We start from the raw sequence: 21,147 nt of genomic DNA on the forward strand, positions 1-21,147 counted from the left end.
AAATAGAGCTGAACTGGATAAGCCCAGAAGTTACAATCAGAATTTTGTACCTACAAACTAGAAAAGAATAACGCAGGAGATTTTTCTGGAAGTAAAAGAGCGACAATCATATCAGATCAAAGGGAGGTGCTACTCTCTTGTTAATTAAAGGAATCGAAGTCATCGACGGTGGAAAAGTATAAAAGGAGTAAGTTTCAGAGATTCCGGTATAGGGAAAGAAAGACAACCTACTAAATGATTTTTTCAAAAGATAAGTGTACAGAGAGATGAAGATAATTTTTAAGAAAATCTAGTATCCGTGACCTCAAACTTGTTTAGATTTTCCTCCTGTCGGCCACTAGCGTCACAGTCCGACTATTGCGATTTGTTGGATATTTATTTTAATTTTAATTTTTGATCGCTGAATCATATAGTAGGTTTGATTCTTGAAATAATAACAAAACCTACTCTGTTGTGCATCTGCTATTATGGAACCATTTTCAAACTTTATTTTCTCTTTCCTTGTAAGAAATTCGTAAGCACGGTCTTATAACGTCTTTCCTGAATAATTTCCATTTTCTATGATCAAGTTGTCATGGCAACACTGGTGGCGTCTAGACTAAATTGCAATACTACTTTTGTGATTGAAAATGTCCTCATATTATTGTGTTATATGTAGGTGTTCCCAATGCGAGTAAAGCGTCTTCTCCTTCGATACCATCCGCCAGGTAAGGTGCCTACTCGTTTGCAGTATGACGACAAAATCCCAGGTTGGCAGTGTTGTAAGTTTATCCAAATGTAATCAACTGATATTCGTCACGGGTTTATCTTGAAATAAAGGAAGACTTAGTTTATAAGTATTGTATGGAATTTATTAATATTTCTGGTATGCTTTATAGAGGTGTGGTGGTTCTTATACCAATAAACCCTTTCTATCAAAGTGGCTGGTTTAAAAAAAAATTCCTGGCTGTCGAAGGGTGATGTTATTCAGCTTTAGTAAAGCCGTTATGACACGAAAGGAAAAATATATATCTATTACCAGTGGTAACCCTTCCCAGCCACATGCTTGGTTGTGTGTAGGTTAACGCCAAACATTTTAATTAAATTTTAGAGTAGCCGCCAATTCGTGGAAGGTTAGGTGACATTGCTCATTCATCTCTTATATCCACAAAGGTATCTTGGTGGAATACTCAGGACGTGTGGATGCCCAGGGCGGCTCTCCAACGTCCCACAAGGAGATCGATCTCTTGTTTCTGCAGCCAAAGTAGGTGGTCAATAATATTTCGTGTACATAGTAGCAGGCCCCTGCAGGGGGGGGGGGTGCTGGGGGTGCCCGACCCTTTGCCCTGTGCCCCAAAAGTGCCCTTCACAAAAATGTATAAAAATGAAGGAAAATTATTTCTCACAGGCTTTTTCCATTTTCTTACCATTCAGAAATTATAATGTGGAAAATGGTGTTGCACCTTACCGGATAGTTGCCAAGTACGAATAATACAAAAGAGTGAAGTGCCCAATTTCCTGCCCAAAGCACCTGCCCCTTCCAATGTCTGTGCACATTACTGCATAATAGATAGGAGGGACCTGTTCTTGAAGTAGACATGATGGTAACTTTCTAGTGTTTTTTGCATAACCGATTATTGACACACACACACGCACGCACACACACACACTACCACGCCACTCTACTAGGCATAACAACAAAATTATGCCCATCAGAGCACCGAGGACTGATCGCTACAAGAACAGCGTCATTCCGTCCATTGTGTACATCATCAGTTCCTAGTCCTAGAATTCTTACAATTCCTAGAATTGAAATCCCAGAATTAGCTCAAATTGTACATTGGCAGTGCATCACTGTATCACTGTTAACTCAATAAACCTATTATTTTTTACTCTCTCTCTCTCTTACACACACACACACACACACACACACACACACACACACACCTACACCTACTGTCACGACCCACCTATGGGCCAGGCTAGTCGCGAAAGTTAAGGCCGTGCGCATTTCGGACGAGTGACAGAGTTCAGGCAGGATGATTAAACTTCATTGTAAAATTACTTATTATTTACAAAAAAAAAGATACATACAACATAAATGGACATATAATAAGAAAGAATAACAATATATGTTACATGAATTATAATTGGATAATTAATTATCAAGTAAAGTAGCTGGGTGCGTGCTTGTAAGTGGCACGTAAGAACAGGTGGACTTAACGAAGTCTTGATTATGGTATAGACGAGTCTTGATTCTGGTTGCTAAAAGTCGCACCAACGGAAAGTTGTCTGGTCGGCTGAAGTCTCGGGAACAAAGGGTTTGTTTGAGAAGCTAATGTATGATAACTTCTGGTAGGGGAATTTTCTGGTAGTCGTGAACACGTAGGATATTTGTTGGTGTTTTGTAGTCGAGAAAATAAGAGAGAGAGAGGGAATGTCGAGTCGTATTTAGTCCAGCAGCAAACTGGAGGTGTCCGAAACAATTTAGAAAAAGAAGGGTTTGAACTTTGTGTGGAGTTTGAGCAATCGTTGTAGTCCAAAGAATCTGTTTGGGTTGTCGTAATCGACGAATGTAGAACAAAATATACGTAGATTCAGATGAACGTCTGTTTCTTTTTTTGTCTTTTCTTTCTGCTTCTCTTCGCGTTCTCTCTTAGTAGTCCCCGTCAGTAGTCTCTCTTTTGTCTCTTCTCTATGGACTACTCTATTGACTCTCTCGGGTAGCTCTATGCTTCGCCTTGTATAGCCCGGGAATGGGTGCTTACGTTTCCCGGAATGCCAAAATGTATCCAAAGTAGGTAGTTTAAACACCTCCAACCAATGGGAAAGAAGAATAAGTTTTCGCACCAAATTCTGTAACGTTTCTGAGCTCGGCGTCATCTGACAGCACGTGCGCCCCAACAGACTAGTATTTCTCAGTGGTACATCTTTTATGAAATACACATTATAATATATATTATGCATCATATTCACACAAGGCGTGTCTAAAAATACAAACAGGAGACTATTCACACAAGGGAGTGACACACCACAAACACAGAATTTTATTCACGCTAATGACGTCACACACACACACACACACACACACACACACACACACACACACACACACACACACACACACACACACACACACACACACACACACACACACACACACACACACACACATACACACACACACACACATATAGTGGCCCGCAGTTCTTGGTTCGAATCCTGCCCAGGGCCGAAATTATTTCGGTACCGCTGCGCTTCGGGTCGTTACTCTAACTCTCGTGGGCGGGGAGTTGGGTGTGTGTGTGTGTGTGCAAGGTCATAGCATTACCCATAGATCGGACCTACGAGCTCTGAGCTCTCTTCCAGGAGGGAAATAGCTGTCGATCACGAGTCCAACACGTGATCCAAAGACCAAGTGAATACACACACACACACACACACACACACACACACACACACACACACACACACACACACACACACACACACACACACACACACACACACACACATATATATATATATATATAATATACTGTATATGCGTGTGTGTGTGTGTATATATATATATTTATATATATATATATATATATATATATATATATATTGTCAGTGTATTTGGGCAGGAGTTTTTCTCTAATGCATGTTTCATTAAAAGTGATGGCTAGTTGTGCATTAATAATTTTCTTAAAGGTATTTTCCATATACCTTATTAAGGATTTGTTTTCCTTAGGAAGGAAATTTATGACTTGGCTGTATGTAGTCATAGTAGCTAATATGACTACATACAGTCAAGTCATACATTTCCTTCCTAAGGAAAACAAATCCTTAATAAGGTATATGGAAAATACCTTTAAGAAAATTATTAATGCACAACTAGCCATCACTTTTAATGAAACATATATATACAGTATATATATATATATATATATATATATATATATATATATATATCTATATATATATATACAAATATATATATATATATTTGTGTGTGTGTGTGTGTGTGTGTGTGTGTGTGGTGTGTTTGTGTGTGTGTGTGTGTGTGTGTGTGTGTGTGTGTGTGTGTGTGTGTGTGTGTGTGTGTGTGTGTGTGTGTGTGTGTGTGTGTGTGTGTGTGTGTGTGTGTGTGTGTGTGTGATCAAACCCGGGAGTCGCTAAGCCTCGGTCCGGGATTCACCTGAATACTAGTATACCGCGCTACCGTTTATACTATCACTGAGCATTAAAACGGCCGGAACTACAGTAGGTATAATATAATACCAGGGGATGAAAGTGTCTGCCATCTGCCGTCCTATTATTTCATTTCACACCCAGCCCCCAAGGCCACTCGTGAGATACAGTAGCATATGACCGAGGCCTTATTTCGCTTCGCCGTAGTAACCATTATGTAATAAGTCACTCGTTACGGTGTAGTATTTCAAATAACTAAACCGGACCGTCGTGAAGCCTGTCCACCGCGCTATCGATTCATAGTAATCCATTGGGTTGTGTATGTGAACTGTTCCTGACTGCCGGGAAGCTGAAATCCTTAAAAAAAAAAAAAAAAAAAAAAAAAAAAAAAAAAAAAAAAAAAAAAAAAAAAAAAAAAAAAAAAAAAAAAAAAAAAAAAAAAAAAAAAAAAAAAAAAAAAAAAACACTGTATATTTAGAAACGTATTTCTGGTCAGCTATTGCGTTTTTTTCTTGAACAACACTCATATGGAAAAAGAAAATGTCAAAAAAGAAAACTAACACCGATGTGGTTCTTTTTCACAGTTCGTCACTTGAAGAGACTATAAGTGAGGTAATAAGAGAGGAACCCCTTCTGCAGCCCCACCGGCAGAAAGTCCACGCCCTCGTTGCCAAGCTTATCCGTGCTCATAAGGCCTCCCTGGGCCAAAGCTTCCGCCCTTATGCACGCCTTAGGGCTCATCTTCTACCACTCACTAGGGTGGCCCTTAACAAGGAATCCTCACTGTAAGTATAACCAATCTACCCTAACTTAAACCCTTTGGCGTGGTCCGGGCAAACCTCCATTGTTTACACATCCAGCGATGACCTACGCATGGCGGTCTGTCTCGCTGTTAGTATGTGCGTTATTTGTTTATGGAATATATACATATTTATGATACAACTGCATGGTGTTAGGAATGGCTTGGGATTTGAGGGAAAGACAACGAGTGTGTAAACTTTCCATTTTACTTGGCAATGTGGTTCATTCGACGTTGCCGCCTGTGTATATATATATATATATATATATATATATATATATATATATATATATATATATATATATATATATATATATATATATATATATATATATATATAAAGAAAAAGAGCGGAGGTTAGAGAAAGAGATGTAGAAGGAGAGTGATGGAGTGATGTGGCACAACGCGGTCTTACCAAGCTGTGCCTGAGTCCTCAAGTTAAAATTGATAGAGTATAGTAAGGTCGGAAAGGGGATACTAGGGAAGGAAAGTGAACATAAGGTGGAACAGGGAGGCAAAAGGCATATTTCAAGAACCAAACCATCAACGTTTGTAGCCTGGACTTGCCGCCCACAAGGCTGACAAAATAATGATAGTTAAAAAGAGGTCTAAGAAGTCCTGAATATTTGACCATAATCGACAATTTTTGCGTTAGAATCAACAAAATATGAAATACTTTTTACTCGTTAATTTTCACTTAACTATACGACACACAGGAAAAATGCATTTTTTGTTATGTATACCGGTATCCTATAATCACATTGCACAAATGAAGGTCATGGGCAGTAAGGGATGGTGGAGGTGGGAAGTGGTGATGGGGCGAATGTCACGAGAACTTTGTCCCGGAGCGGCACTAAAGCATGAAAGGGCTCTGCTGGTGAACGCCCATACTGGGACTATTTCTGTGTCATCGGTTTGCAGTGGTGGGAAGAAGGGGGACAATTTTCGGATGTCCGCTCTCCTTATGTGAAGAGGTGGAGGAAATACTGTAGAGAAAGTCCGCTTCCCTTATGTGAAAAGGTGGAGTAAATACTCTAGAGAAAGTCCGCTTCCATTTTGTGAAAAGGTGGAGGAAATATCGTACAGAAAGTCCTCTTCCCTTACGTGAAAAGCTTCCAAACACCTGGAGGTTGGTCTTGGTCCAGGAAAATTGGAGTCCTTGTGTAGTAACTCGATGGTTGCAACCAGGGCCTCCAACGACATACATACATACATACATACATATACCAAAGGCTTTTTTCCCCTACACGGAGGGTAGCCAAAAAGAAAAAGGCACAGAAACCACTCCCACCCGTTCCATTTCCTATATATTCCACTCCCCTCCACTCTCCTCCCTCCCTCTTATCTTGGCACCTCCTGGATGACGGGTCATCCCTGCATCCTGCCCACTGCCTCCAACGACACCGGCAAGAAATACAGCATCATCGGCAAAGATAAGTTCGGTGACTTTAATGTAGTCAATGGATTCCCCGCAATGGCATAAATTGACAGTTCTGTCCATTACTCACTCCATGCAGGTTCTAAAATATGTCTAGGTGATAACGCATCCCTACCTCACTTATGGATTTATAGGGAAGAAACTGGACACACCTACACACATAATTGGGTAGAGTTTTTAAATATGTATATATATATATATATATATATATATATATATATATATATATATTTATATATATATATATAGATAAATATATATATATATATATATATTTGGTACAAAAATAGATTGGGTCTATCCTGAATCTAATACAAATGTGCCAATCTTATTGCTTCGTTGAAAATGCCAAATTTTCATCTTATTATCTTGCTAAATCTCAAAGAATGATTAATGACTCGTTTCCATGGTTCGTTTTCAGGTAGTTTCAAGAAATCTGATGAATAATATAATATATAAAACTTTTTTTACAACCTAAACCCGAAACCTTCCCACATATTCTCCCGCTGCTGTCCGGTGACGATTAGATGTCTGACAGGAAGTTACGACAGGACTTGCAGAGTGTGGTCTGCGAGAGACGGCAAGCTACGATTCACCTTGAGTGGGCACAAGGATGCAGTCTTCGATGTTACCTTCGGTGGAAAGCATGAGTAGGTTTAATTCGTCTTCTGTTAGTATATATTCAAGATTACTAAGGTTTGCTGTGCTATGTATGTACTGTGTACTAAGTGCTACTAGAGAGCTTCCATATGCCCGAGGAAATTCGACTTCAGCCGAAGCCGTTACCTCTGCCTTTTGCGTTCAGACAACCAAAGTAAGGACTCAGTCACAGGTGTTGATTATGTTTAACTCTTTGGTGAGTAGCAGATCTAATCTTGTGAGAATGTCATCTCTTCTTACCCGAGTCACTTTCTTTACCCACTTTAACATTGTGTGTGTGTGTGTGTGTGTGTGTGTGTGTGTGTGTGTGTGTGTGTGTGTGTGTGTGTGTGTGTGTGTGTGTGTGTGTTTGTGTGTGTGCGTTTGTGCGTGATCTATAATCGATAGCTATTGCCCTCCCGGATGAAAACCCAGAACTCGTTTTGTCCAAACTATAGGTAATCATGACCTCACACATCACACAACCTTGCTCAAGAGGAACAATAACGGCTCGCAGTGTGTGTGTGTGTGTTCACCGAATTCGGCACGTTTTTTATCTTATTCTATTTCTTATCTATTAATTAATCACTTAACCACTTTAATTCTTAATTTCCTTATACTCAACTTTCATTCCCCATTTATCGTTTGTCTCCATCAGCGAAGTGCTGGTAACGGCTGGTCTAGACGGAGAAGTCCGCCTGTGGGAGGCCGAGTGTGGAAGATGCGAAATGGTCCTCCAAGCCCACTCCAGCCCGGTGGCCTTTGTCAAGACTCTTCCGACGATGGCCCGCGGAGTTCTCCTCACAGGCTCCCTCGACCACACCGCCAAACTCTGGGACATGAACTTCGGTGAGTTTGAGTAGACAGTTTCTTTTAGAACGAAATAGTGAAGAGGATGTTGAAATGCTCTAGGAAAAGAACATCTTTGTGTCATCAGCTTATGCCTAGAAAAAATATATGTATACATACATGCGTGCATACTTACCACCTACATGTATACATATATACATAGGTATATACATACATATATACGTGCATATATACATACATACATGTATACGTGAATATATACATACATACATTTATATATACATATATATATATATATATATATATATATATATATATATATATATATATATATATACGCATGCTTATGTAATTCCTCAATCAAAATGTATCACTTTTCTTCAGGATTTCTTTAATTTCGCCTCCTGTGCCTTTATTGTCCACCAGCCCTATATAAATATCCTATATAAATATATACCCTATGTAAATATACTCGTATCTACTTTCATGTCATATTCATTTTGTTATTTCTATCTACCTCTTTTTTCTGCTTAACCCCGTGTCCCATTGTCAGGAGAGAGCCAGGGGCAGCTTGTTGGTCACGAGGGGGCCGTCATTGCGGGAGGCACGGACCGGTCAGGGCAGGTCTTGTACACAGGGTCCTTCGATGGCACGGCTCGACTGTGGGACGCCAGGACGTTACAGTACGTTAGTTATCTTTTACTATATGAGAGTCAGTTTAATGGCTATAACTCTGATTAAGATATCTCCTGTGTTTTTCTCAAAATTTCCAAACATCTACACACTTGTGAGTAGCAGGTACTTTAGTCATTAAGTAAATCAAAGAGTTCACTACTGAAGAAATACCTCTCCCAACCTCTTCCAGGAGTCGCATGACTACGTCACTCCTACAAATGTCTTCATGTCGTTTCTAGATTTTTATCTATTCTTCCTCTTCCACGATATCCTTCTCGCGGCATCCAGCCAGTAACACATTCGCTCCATCTTCCATCATCCTTTCTGCCCAATTCCATTTCCTCTCCGTCGCCGCCACAATATCTTCCACTCCAGTTTGCTCTCCAACCAACTTGCAATCTTCCTGTCTTTCAGCACGATTCCCAACATTGATTTCTCTGTTCCTCTATGCACACTCCATAGTTTTGTCTCCATCACCTTAGTCAAATTCCAAGTCATCAGTAGATCATAGCTGGAATTATTTACTGATCGTAAACTTTACGTTTTAGTTATATAGGTAGACAGACTCTCATGGTGTTCCTATATTTACTAAATATTTCAAACAATTGCAGCTTGTGTGCCTTGATACAATTTAGGTTGTTGAAGTATGTGTATGTTTTGTTTGTGTTGGCCAATTTAGTGAGATATTTTTATGGTAATATTCAATACGTATTGATATGAGTGGAAGTCTCAGATGATTTCCCACGCAATTTGTGGGTGCAGAGATGGAGAGAAGTCATGTCTGGGGATGTTGCTATTTTGTTCAGTTAGAGTGGTTGCCTATAACATCCAATACGAGCTGATTTCTTAATATGGTAGAAATCTGTCAGTCAGATGTCTTATTCTGACTGATGAACATAGAATGATAAGCTGATCTTAACTGCCGTTTATTTTTTATGGGGGGGGAGCAAATCATTCACACTTTCACATCTCTTTGTGTCAACTTTACTTAACAAGCGCATATTGTATTGTTTACTGAGAAAATATTTCTGTAGAAAATTTACATGAATATAATCTTATTGTAATTTCATAATTGTCGTAATTTTCTTGCATGCATTATCGCGACGATTATTTTTTTATACGGCATTTTCTTGTAATCCACTATAGTATACCCATTTCATTTGAAATATAGCGCATTTTGTAAGATTTATTTTTCAATGAAATGTAAATAACCACAAAGTTACCACAGGTTGACTATGATGGTTATGAAATGTCTGTTCTAACTACCACCAAGAAAAATGGTTCAGTTTGGAATGTAATATTTTCATACAAATTTAAAAAACATCTTACCTCTACACCAATATCCCCACACAGATCCACAGGAGTACTATCGGGCCATCAAGGTGACTTGAATGGAGTTAGTCTGGACTGGAGTGGAAACTGTTTGCTTACTTGTTCCATCGATGCTTCAGCAAGGTTGTGGGATCTCCGGATGTTTGGTGAAGGACCTCTGGTTATCATCCAGCATGATGCTGAGGTCAGTTTTTAATGGCCGTGTGTACGCGCAATTGTATTTTCCTAACGTGGTTGCAGTTCACAGGATCTCTCTCTCTCTCTCTCTCTCTCTCTCTCTCTCTCTCTCTCTCTCTCTCTCTCTCTCTCTCTCTCTCTCTCTCTCTCTCTCTCTCTCTCTGTCTCTCTCTCTCTCTCTCTCTCTCTCTCTCTCTCTCTCTCTCTCTCTCTCTCTCTCTCTCTCTCTCTCTCTCTCTCTCTCTCTCTCTCTCTCTCTCTCTCTCTCTCTCTCTCTCTCTCTCTCTCTCTCTCTCTCAGTAACGCCCCATTTAACTTTAGTTTACTTTATAATATTTTTTATTCCATAATTTTATGTTCTTGGTGCTCGCCATGTCTATTGATATCCATTCTATTTGTATATTGCCTTGATTGGGCAACAGTGCAATATTCAAACATTATTTTTTTTAATGAGTTACAAACCTACAAAATTGGAAACGAGGAATCAGAGAATAAAAGAAAGCCAGATTCAAAACGCAACCGAAATACATAGGGACGTATAACGGAGAGCCTTATGACACATTTCGTGCCATCATTTCTAATTACAGTTTTTCCTACCACAGCCAATTTAATTGGGAGGAGATTACTTGACCACTTGTTTTGTTAAGACAGGTGTTGGTGGTGGTATGAACTCTTGATATTTATGTAGCCGATTGTGAGGGGTGTGATCATGGAAAAATAGGTGTGCTCTTCATGGATACATAGATTTGATCATTTTAGCAATCAAATAATTGATGATTATTTCCTGTAATTATTAAGGAAATAATAGATCTTATAAGGGAAAGAGAGGGGGAAAGACAAACAGACAAAGAGACATAATTTGTGTTTTTTTCTCTAGTGAAAAAATATATTTATACAATTTGTCATAACATAGCCTGAGAACTACAACCTGATTTTTTAAGCCTTTGTTGCGTTGGCAGAGATAAGCACTTTAAGTGATTTTTAGTTTTCCGTTTTCGTCTGCTGTCTCAGCACTTCCTACACGTGATGTCATTGGTCTCATGAATTATAATTGGAGCGAAAATGATTTTTAGTTTTTCGTCTCCTGTCTTAGTAATTTTACACCTGATGCCATTGGTCTCATGAATTATAACTGGAGCGAAAGTGACACTGATAAAGGGTTCATACAAAAAGCGATCTCATGTTGCATCAGTGAATGAAGAAAACGGTATAACTTTGATGAGACATACACAGATGCGTTGTATGATTTGAGCCGGGATCCAAGCATATTCATAACGCATGGAGGTAAGACAAGAGAGGGTGTAGTGATAAATAAGGATGATTACGAGAAGAAAATGTCGGGTTTAATTAATGACACACCATCGTACGAAGAGAGACTGCAAGGATTACGGGCGAGAGATACAGAACTTTTTAGTCAGGTGAGAATGATTTTAAGCAAGGCCTCCAAAGAATGAGAAGTATTCTCAAATTTCACAAACGGGAGTCCTCATGAAACCAATAACATCAGGTATAGGAAGTGCGGTAGCCCAGTGGATACAGTGTCGAACTCGTGAGCAGGTGATCGTGAGTTCGATTTAAGGGACCCGGTGCGTTGGTTCCGACAGACTTGACCAGGTGGGGAAGCGAGCCAAACAGCAAAATAAAAATCCAAGCGACTTGCAGCAACTAACAGGGCTACCCTGCCAGTGGTTTCTTACTTCCTACTTCGTGGGAGTGGTACATATATATATATATATATATATATATATATATATATATATAGATATATGTATATATATATATATATTTATATTTATTTATATTTTTTTTTTTTTTTTTTTCCGGAGGTGCTCCTCAATATGTTATTCAAAAGATTAGCAAAACTGCTGTCGAAATGGGTTATTATGGGAATATCATGTGAGAGGGAACGAACTGATAGAGATATGTATATGATGTGTTAGTGGTCACATACCCAATAGCATGGATATTGATAAAAAATTGACCTCAGTTTATCGTAGACGTGGAGATATTTGAGAAACTAGCATTTAAGAATGTCATGATATGGAGGGAAAGAAACGTGTAGAATCCAAATTCTCTATGTATAAGAACCCAACCAACAAAGAGGACTTTGTATTTTTTTCCATTGGCAACTAAAGAAAAAGAAGAAAAAGTGGATTAAGTCTGGTATCTTTATTGGATTTATTTTTTTATTTGTGGTGTGGACTAGCTTGAAGAAGAATTGAAATATGTAGAGAAAACCTTTAATCTCAATTACCATGAAGACATGATTAAAAAGTCAAAGAGAGGAATCAAGTGAATAATGCTAGACAATGAAATGAGGGGGAAAGCGGGACGCTAAGTAAGCACTGTACAGAATATATTCTTTCCATGGTCAAAGAAATCGATAGGCCTAGACCAAGGCTTAGAGAATAAAGGGTTTAGAGTGGCGAAAACAAAGAGAATAAAGAAATCAGGAAAGAGGACAACGACAGCAGCGTAGTTCATTGCATTCCATGGTCGCAGTGCTCATGTCCCTGTTATAGAAAAAGTGGACAGAGATCAGCTAATAAGGTTGCACGAACATAGAACGAATGTTAAAGCTAACAGGAGCTTGAGTTCACGTACGGAAATATGTTCATCTCCCACGCTGGCAAGAAGCGAGAGCTTAACAAAAGGGAGTGAAAAAGAAAAAGGCGAATGGTTGAGAGAGACGACAGACCATATATTTTTTTCGAATGAGTAGATACGATGGCAAAATTGGTTTTGGGGAAGTACGATGGAGGCGTTCGGAAACATCCGTTTGGAGGCAATGGCGTCGTCCACGTAAGCGAGAGGTGGTAAACTTTGGGATGCCGGTAACTAGGGGGACGCTAGAAGAGTCGTATATAAAGTTCTACATTTAATTTCATCACTTATTTCCTGGAAGTGAAATCAACCCACTTCTCGTTAGAAATATACACGCACGTCATACAACCAATAACGCGCCCACAAGTTTTTCTCTTCTACTAAAATTTATTTAAATTCTAATATTCTGTCAGACTGCATCTTATTTCAGTTTGCTTCTCATTAACACCTTGTCGTCTTTCTGCCTTCCTCTACAACTGTGTCTCCGACCCCTTTCCCCACTTTCTATGGTAACTATTGACTCCAGCCTCTCTCCTCTCCTTGCCTCTTGAACCAAGATAGATGGATAAATAGATATATAGATAAATAGAGTCATTACAGTGCGCTTATCAGCTTATTTTCCTCTAGACTATTCTTCCTGTTCTACAAACACCGATCCTGCGGAAGTGGGTGGTCTGACCTAGTTGTTTATAATCCTAATCCTATTCCCTGTATATGTTTATTTAGCCGAAACGTAGGAGTCTAGTACAGTATTGTACTTTGGTTTTCGGGTTCACCCATCCTCATCTCCTTACTCGTTTGTCATGATTTTTACAAAAATATTGACATATGATTGATGTATCGAACCGGAATCGCTTAAACGTATTTAGAATTGTATGATCACCTTTTGCCAGGTGGTGGACGCAGTATGGGACTGGGCAGGACGGAAAGTAGCCACAGGTAGCGTGGACACCAGCTGTCGGCTTGTAGATGTGTCAACTCTGGAGACGACACATACCCTTCTTGGACATACCGAGGAAGTCTCTAAGGTAACTTCATAATTCAATTGTCGCGCTTTTATACTGTCCCTTTGAACCTGTCTTACCATTTCTGTGACCCTACCTCTTCTGAATTTCCTCGTGGTGGGGGAAAAGAAATCTTCCATTATGTTTCCCATGTGAGTCTTAAAGGCGAATAAGTGGTATGGAGTGATGATACTAGGAATCCTACTTTCTGTGTGTTCCCCCTACGAAAAGTCAGGGCATAAGTGGATTTGGGAGGAAGGCTTCAACCAGACCCCTAGCAGTTGGATCATTAAATGTGCAGATAGGATGACAAGGAAAATATTTGCTGTTTGTTTGTGAGAAGGAATGTGTTAGCATTAACTGAAACTAAGTTGAAAGGGAAGGGCGATTTTAAATTTGGAAACGTGATGATGAGGGAGTGAAGGGGAAGGAACGGCTCTGCTGGTAAGTGTTAAGATATAAAAGTGCGTAGAGGTGTGGAAGGGTGTGTTTTCGTGGGTAACTTGGTTAAAGGTGAAATTAGAATGGGTGATACGGGTTTTTGTGAATGCATAAGGACCTAATAGTGAAAAAAGTGACCAGGAAAGGGAAGCTTTAAGGATCAATTTATTGTTATGAGTGTAGAGTTGAGAGGGGTGTAAATGTAGTGGCTTTGTGGGATCTCAATGCTAGAGCAGGGGATAAGCAAATAGATGGAGTTGTAGGGAGGTTTGGAGTGCCAGGATATAGTTGTAGTGGAGAGATGGTATTGGAGATGTGTTCAGAAAGGGAATTGACAGCATAAATATACATAGGGAGGGTGGTGGAGAGCATTAATGGATTATGTAGTGGTACCTAAAGGGAGGATTGGAAGAGTTCTGGATGTTCATGTTTTCACGGGTAAGAATGGGGAAGTTTCAGATGATTTTTGACAGAGGAAGAAAGAAAAAGGGATGGAGGTAGATTAGTGTCGAGAATAAACAAACTAAATAAGAAGGATAAAGAGAAAAAATACCAATAGGAGTAGAAGTGGAAATGTTATTTTTCAAGGAAGAGATGACAAAGTGTGCAAAGTTGGAACGTGGGACGAGAAAGATGGGACGGGACAGAAGGACAGGTATCAAATGGTGTGATGAAGAGTTGAAGGTGGTAGTGGAAGAGGATATTTGAGCTTATGATAATTAATTACAATGTAGATCAAAGCTATAGTGAGACATAATATACAAAGAGCATTGAAAGTGATAAAAGCTGGCAAGGCACCTGGGTTAGATGGGTGTCGTGTGGTGTCTAAAAAGGGAGGAGCTATTATAGCCGATTGGCTAGGGAGGTTGTTAAATATGTGCCTAAGGGAAGGGAATATACAGAAGGACTGGAGGAGTGCGTGTCTAGTTCCACTTTACAAAGTAAAAGGAGACACATATGACTGAAATAGTTATAGGAGATATTTTTTTAATGTATAACGTATATGGAAAGGTGTTGGCTGAGAGGACTGGGAAAGGGACAGAGGGAGTAATTGGGGAGGATCACTTTGTGTTCAAGAAATGTAGAATATGCCTAGATATTTATATCTATTTTATTTTATCTTATTCATTTATTTTATTCTATTTTTATTTATATATATATATATTTTTTTGTATTGAGACAGGTTAACGATACCTTTTCGGCTTTTATGGATCTGGGGAAACATATGACAGGGTCGACAGGAAGGTATTGTGGAGTGTATTGCAATTATATATACTGAGAAAAGTTGTTGGGGTCAGTCAAAAGCTGAATTAGGGTTGGAAATGGTGAGATTAAGTGGTTTCCTTAGTGTCTTAAATCCCTCTGTGTCGTTATATGAATCTAATCATCGTTAGATTTTGTATGCTTGAATTTCTTATAAGTCTGTCTCTTTTTCGCAAAACTTTCAGTGAGCGTGCTTTGAAATATTTCCCACAACTCTTCCATTGTTTTTTTTTTGTTACTTTATCTTGACTTCCATTCTATAAGCTAAAGCTCTTGTCATAAGCCAGTAAAATTATATTTGTATAGTCAGGTATTCCAGATAGGCAATTGTTTATTCTGAAAGTATTTTGTGACTTGATCATAATTAAATTGTGATCATTAGATGCAATGATTTCACCAACCTCCACAGCAGTTATCATATTTTCTTGACTAATGATCACTAGTTCTAGTATATTTCCTTTGTTTGTGTGTTCTTTTACATGTTGCATTGAACATTTGTCAATCAATTAATGTAAATAACATTGAAATCTTCATATTATCAGTGCATCGCGATTGCAAAAGCTAGATATTTCTTGAAACAAATTATTATCCGGTAGAGATGATATCTGTACATCACTTTTGCATTAATTTTTTGCCCATTTGCTCGAGTTAATTAAACCCATAATCTATCACTCCTTGTTTTATATTCCCCAGTTTACAGGCATTGATATTGATTTCACTGATCATTTACTATTGCACATAGCTATCTTCATCAGATTTGAATACAGTAGATTTTCAGCCCATGATTTATGTCAATGATATATCATGAACAAAAGTGGCCTAAGAACTGTGGTCCTACAGAGATGCAGAGGGTCAATTTGGTCAAGTAGTGCCCGAACGTGGAAAGGGCTGCCACGAGTCTCAAGGCATGAATAAGATACAATACACATGGGTGCAGAACAGAACCCTGAAGAACTCCACTCATAACATCTCTCCAGATAGAGGTTTTGCTATCTAAAATAACAATCCCCTTGTTTGCAATTGTTCAATCAATTACTAATCGAGACTATCGTAATTTCTACTATGTTTTCGAATATAATTATTTGTGGACATCGTGGGACGTTTGATGGAATGTAGGTGGCTTTCCATCCTGCTGGGACGCGAGTCTTCACAACAGGCGGAGATGGCTTCCTCAAAGTCTGGGACGTGGAGTCAGGAACCTGCATTCAGGTCAGTTCTTTATTGATTTTCTCTCCTCTCATCAATATTATTATATATCATGGAAGATAGGAAGGTGTTAAGATTGCTTGTCTAACTAGGTTTTGGTGTCATTGTAATAAACATACATACTTTATCACGTGGTAAGAACCACACACTTTATAAGAAATATAAGATACTTTGCATTCAGATTATCAGACACATCTTTGCTAGTCTGAGGGCAGGATTTCGTTTAGTCATTGTAGTCTATTAATGCTTACAAATTCTAATCTGCTTCTGAATCACACATTTGCATTTTTCATTGAGTCTCCCCCTTTCTTCGTCCTTAGTCTGTACAGAAGCACATCTCCGAAGCTTTCTCCCTTGTTATTGGATACTCTGGAAACGTCGTGGTCACTGCCGGCAAGGACAGTACTTGCGTCTTGTGGCATGGAGCCCCTCCCGAACACAGCCCCATCAGATGAAAGATAGAGATGAGCATAAAGGCAGTACAGAGTATGTAGTTTGAACAAATAAACTGAAAACAGCATCACAATTTCTTTTACTTAAGTATCGTATTCCTTTTGAATTCAGTACAATTCATATCGGTGTTTATTCTTAGTGAATCGTGTCAATAGGAATACTTTATATTTTCTCACATAATACACAGGGTGTTCTAAAATGTAATATTTCACAATATTGTCGAATCCATTGGTCCGCGTTATCATCTGTCTAGAAAATGGTAGTCATCAGTTTGAAATCAAAGGAAAGTTTAGTCTTTCCCCTCTAGTTTAGCCTAGTCTTCCCTGCATGTTCGCAAAATTCCAAACTGATGACCACTATTTTCTAGACACAGCTGATATAATACGACCCAATGAATTCAGCAACGTTCCGAAACACCCTATACTTCTTTATAGCAAATGGGAACATAATATAATTACTAAAATTACGTACACCAAGAGCATTCGAATATTGCAGGTAATTTGCTTATATCCAAAGATCACACATTCGAATCTGGCCATTATAATTTCTGATACTTATCAACTGCCAAGCAAGGAATCTCTTATAGTACGTGAATGAAGGATTCAATATAAACCAAATTTACTCACACGCAATGTATATATTTGAACAAGATCAGAACGACTGCCATTAATGTTATGAATTATGATGATAACTATTACCTCATAATTTACTGACTGGAAACCAGCAGCCCCACAGATGCTGGCAACAGTCCTTGGGTTCTCTCATAGATATCTCTGAAAACAGTGGACTCTTGTATGTACTCTTTTACCATGGGATTCTATGTCACCGGTTTGTAGTTGTAGGGGGGGAGGCAGGAAAAGAACATAAGAATGAAGGAGACTGCAAGAGTCCATAAGGCTTACACTAGACAGTTCCATGTCCATTACCACCTGTCATCCCCATCCATAAAGTTGTCTAACCGTTTCTTAAAACAACCGATAGTTTCAGTGTTATCAAATCTATTTCATTTGTTGACCACCCTATTAGTAAACCAATTTTTGCCTGCATCCTTCTTAAATCTAAATTTCTCCAAATTAAATCCAATACTGCGAGTCTTGCCCTGTTGTCTCATTAATATGATGACCTTGTTTGCGTCCCCCTTGTTAAAGAGGAGCAGCCACACATTGTCAGTTCTCCTTATGTGAAAAATTACAGGAAATACAATAAAAATTGGTGGAAATCTTGAGTGTCAGCCCTTCGTGTGTGTGTGTGATTCATCAGAGTCTTGGACCACATGTTGGACTCGTGATCTACAACTTCAAATGAGAGCTCAGAGCTCATATGTTTACACTGATAAACGTGAAGATCTGTCTGTTCGTCCATTCGGGACCCTTCCATCTAAGTCTACGATCCACAATTCAGGTTCATACCAGAAACATTATCTAACAGGAAAATGGAAATAAACTACAACTCTTGGAAAGTTTACAAACAAAAAATAAATAAATAAATAATCAGATGAATAAAACGTCAATATAACGATTTGTATACCATACAAAGTGCTAGGACTATCTGCCCGCAATTCAGGTTCATACCAAAATTAAGGGAAGATGGTCCAAGCATCTTATTGAACTCTTTGGATCACTCACCTTCGGGGTGTACCCCTCTCATCTATATATACTAATAAACACGAAATTCTGTCTGTCCTTCCGTCCGGGACCCCTGTATCTCGATATACATTTGCTCCACATAGACGTATTATACCTTTTTGGAATCATGATGATCCCGGGAATAAAAATCTGAGATGGTAGGGTACCAATAAATTATAATTATCTATTGTTATTACTCTCTAAAGTTTTGGGCAGCAGGCCCAATTAGCCTTCCACAGGAGCACACGCACACACACAGTAGAGTCCCCGATTGTCACTACGGTGGTTCGGGTTCGAATCCTGCCCAGGATTGAAATAATTTCAGTATGGCTGCGCTTCGAGTCGTTACTCCAACTCTTGTAGGCGGGGAGTTGGGTGTGTGTGTGCGTGTAGGGTCACAGCATTACCCATAGATCGGTCATACGAGCTCTGAACTCTCTTCCGGGAGGGAAATAGCTGTCGATCACGAGTCCAACACGTGATCCAAAGACCATGGTGAATCACACACACACACACACACACACACACACACACACACACACACACACACACACACACACACACACACACACACACACACACACACACACACACACACACACACACACACACACACACACACACACACGCACACACACACACACACACACACACACACACACACACACACACACACACACACACACACACACACACACACGTAAACATATACACACGCAAAAAAAAAAAAAAAATCCTTGCCCACCAGAGCTGTTGTGCCGGTTTGCAGTTTTGTGATGCTTTTTATCCCTTGGCGGGAACCCGAATTCAGATCGTTGAATTATCGGTAAAGAGCGGCACCACTACAACAACGTGTGCGAGTGTGCGTGCTCAATTGGCCCACGTTTATTGAGACAATTTGTTTTTTTTTCTGGCTTACAAGCAGCGATAGTCCTGTACTCAATCCCCCTTTCGTACAATCGGAGCCGTTTTGGCATAGAATCAGATCGTTTCTTGAAGTAACTGACATCCAAATGATTTATATATATATATATATATATATATATATATATATATATATATATATATATATATATATATATATATATATATATATACACATATATATATATACATATATATATATATATATATATATATATATATACAAAAACATGAAAAAATATCTATGGCAAGTGAAGTTTGACAATACTGATGCGTATGTGTATGTACATATGTATGTGCATGTGTATACGCATGTATGTGAATGTGTGTAGGCTATATTTGTGTATATGTATATGTATGTGTGTATATGTATATGCGTATGTGTACGAGTATATGTATGAGTATGAGTACGTGTGTCATGAGTATGTGTGTCATACGAAAAGATAAATAGTTGGAGAGTGAGAAGTGCAGAAAGTCCGGGATGACACAGAGATATTTTATCATCTCGTGTTTTTCCGCAACGGAAGTCTCCGTGGAAACGGAAGAGAATGGAATGTTTTTGCGCTATCACAGATTTCTCTACGCCTCTCTCCAACCGCATGTATATATGAATATATGTATGTTTATGTGTGTGTGTGTGTGTGTGTGTGTGTGTGTGTGTGTGTGTGTGTGTGTGTGTGTGTGTGTGTGTGTGTGTGTTTGTGTGTTACACTGTTGAAGGTCGTACATAAGGCAAATTTACGTAATCAAAAGCGTGGGATTCAACATACGTTTAGTGATATCTTTATGTAATAAAAGTGAACGACATTTTTCATGCATAACATGATAACGGGAGTATAAAGAGGCCTCTGAAAATCCTGTACGCAGTTCCCTGCAGAGACGCAATGGCGCACCTAATTACAGTACTGTTTGGGTTGGCCGGCGTCTGTCTCGCTTCGACAGCTTCCTCCAGTGATTTCTATGGACATCATGTGAGACGGGGTAGGCTAGCCTTCCTACATTTGTTCTAATCTCATCTCTGGCGCACTTATCAATCTTGACGTTTTCTTTTTTTCCGGGTGACGTAATTTATCTTATTAACTTTATTTTTGTTTTACTATTGTTCTCTACAGTGACGCAGCCATTATTTGTCAATAACTTTATTTCTCCTTTTCGACTTCATAGTGAATAGGAGGCATAGCACTATACAAAATATAATTTCTTTCGTGCAGAATGAATATAGAAAATGTTATTGCAAGTGCAAGTAATGTACGAGAATGCAGGGGACACCCTAACAAGAATGTGTGTTATTTCATAATTTGAGAACTGTTTTAAATATCACTTATCACGTGTGGATTTTATCTATTATGCAGAAAAATATATCGTATAATGTAACTATTAGAAATATAATTGATAATACGCAAATCCAAACTTAATTCTCTGTTAAATCATATTAGAACTGCATAAGAATATTTTGTTGATCAGTTCAAGTTCTAGTGAGTCCTAACCTTAAATCCAGGAAACAGTGCATTAGCGCCACGAATAAAGATAACATAGCATTAGGTTTCACTGCTGAGACGGTTACGAATAGAAGTGCAGAGGTAATTATCAAACTCATCTAGA

General features: G+C 38.8%; 2 protein-coding genes across 2 annotated transcripts in view; both read left to right on the plus strand.

Annotated features, from left to right (window-relative positions):
- Positions 1-667: 667 nt before the first annotated feature.
- On the plus strand, positions 668-16,998 carry LOC143018385 (uncharacterized). Its single transcript, XM_076173742.1, has 10 exons — positions 668-707; positions 1,153-1,243; positions 4,740-4,940; positions 6,920-7,042; positions 7,690-7,880; positions 8,395-8,524; positions 9,870-10,032; positions 13,523-13,657; positions 16,454-16,546; positions 16,864-16,998. The coding sequence occupies exons 1-10, from the start codon at positions 668-670 to the stop codon at positions 16,996-16,998; spliced, it is 1,302 nt and encodes a 433-aa protein (XP_076029857.1).
- Positions 16,999-20,374: 3,376 nt separating this feature from the next.
- Positions 20,375-21,147, plus strand: part of LOC143018196 (C-type mannose receptor 2-like) — a 5,088-nt gene continuing 4,315 nt past the window's right edge. The window contains exon 1 of the mRNA XM_076173388.1: positions 20,375-20,526. Coding sequence (XP_076029503.1) covers positions 20,430-20,526 — 97 coding nt within the window. The 5' untranslated portion in view covers positions 20,375-20,429. The remainder of the gene's footprint in view (positions 20,527-21,147) is intronic.

The sequence above is a fragment of the Oratosquilla oratoria genome, chromosome 34 (assembly GCF_046742065.1).
Source record: "Oratosquilla oratoria isolate Oo_2021 chromosome 34, ASM4674206v1, whole genome shotgun sequence".
Classification (NCBI taxonomy): domain Eukaryota; kingdom Metazoa; phylum Arthropoda; class Malacostraca; order Stomatopoda; family Squillidae; genus Oratosquilla; species Oratosquilla oratoria.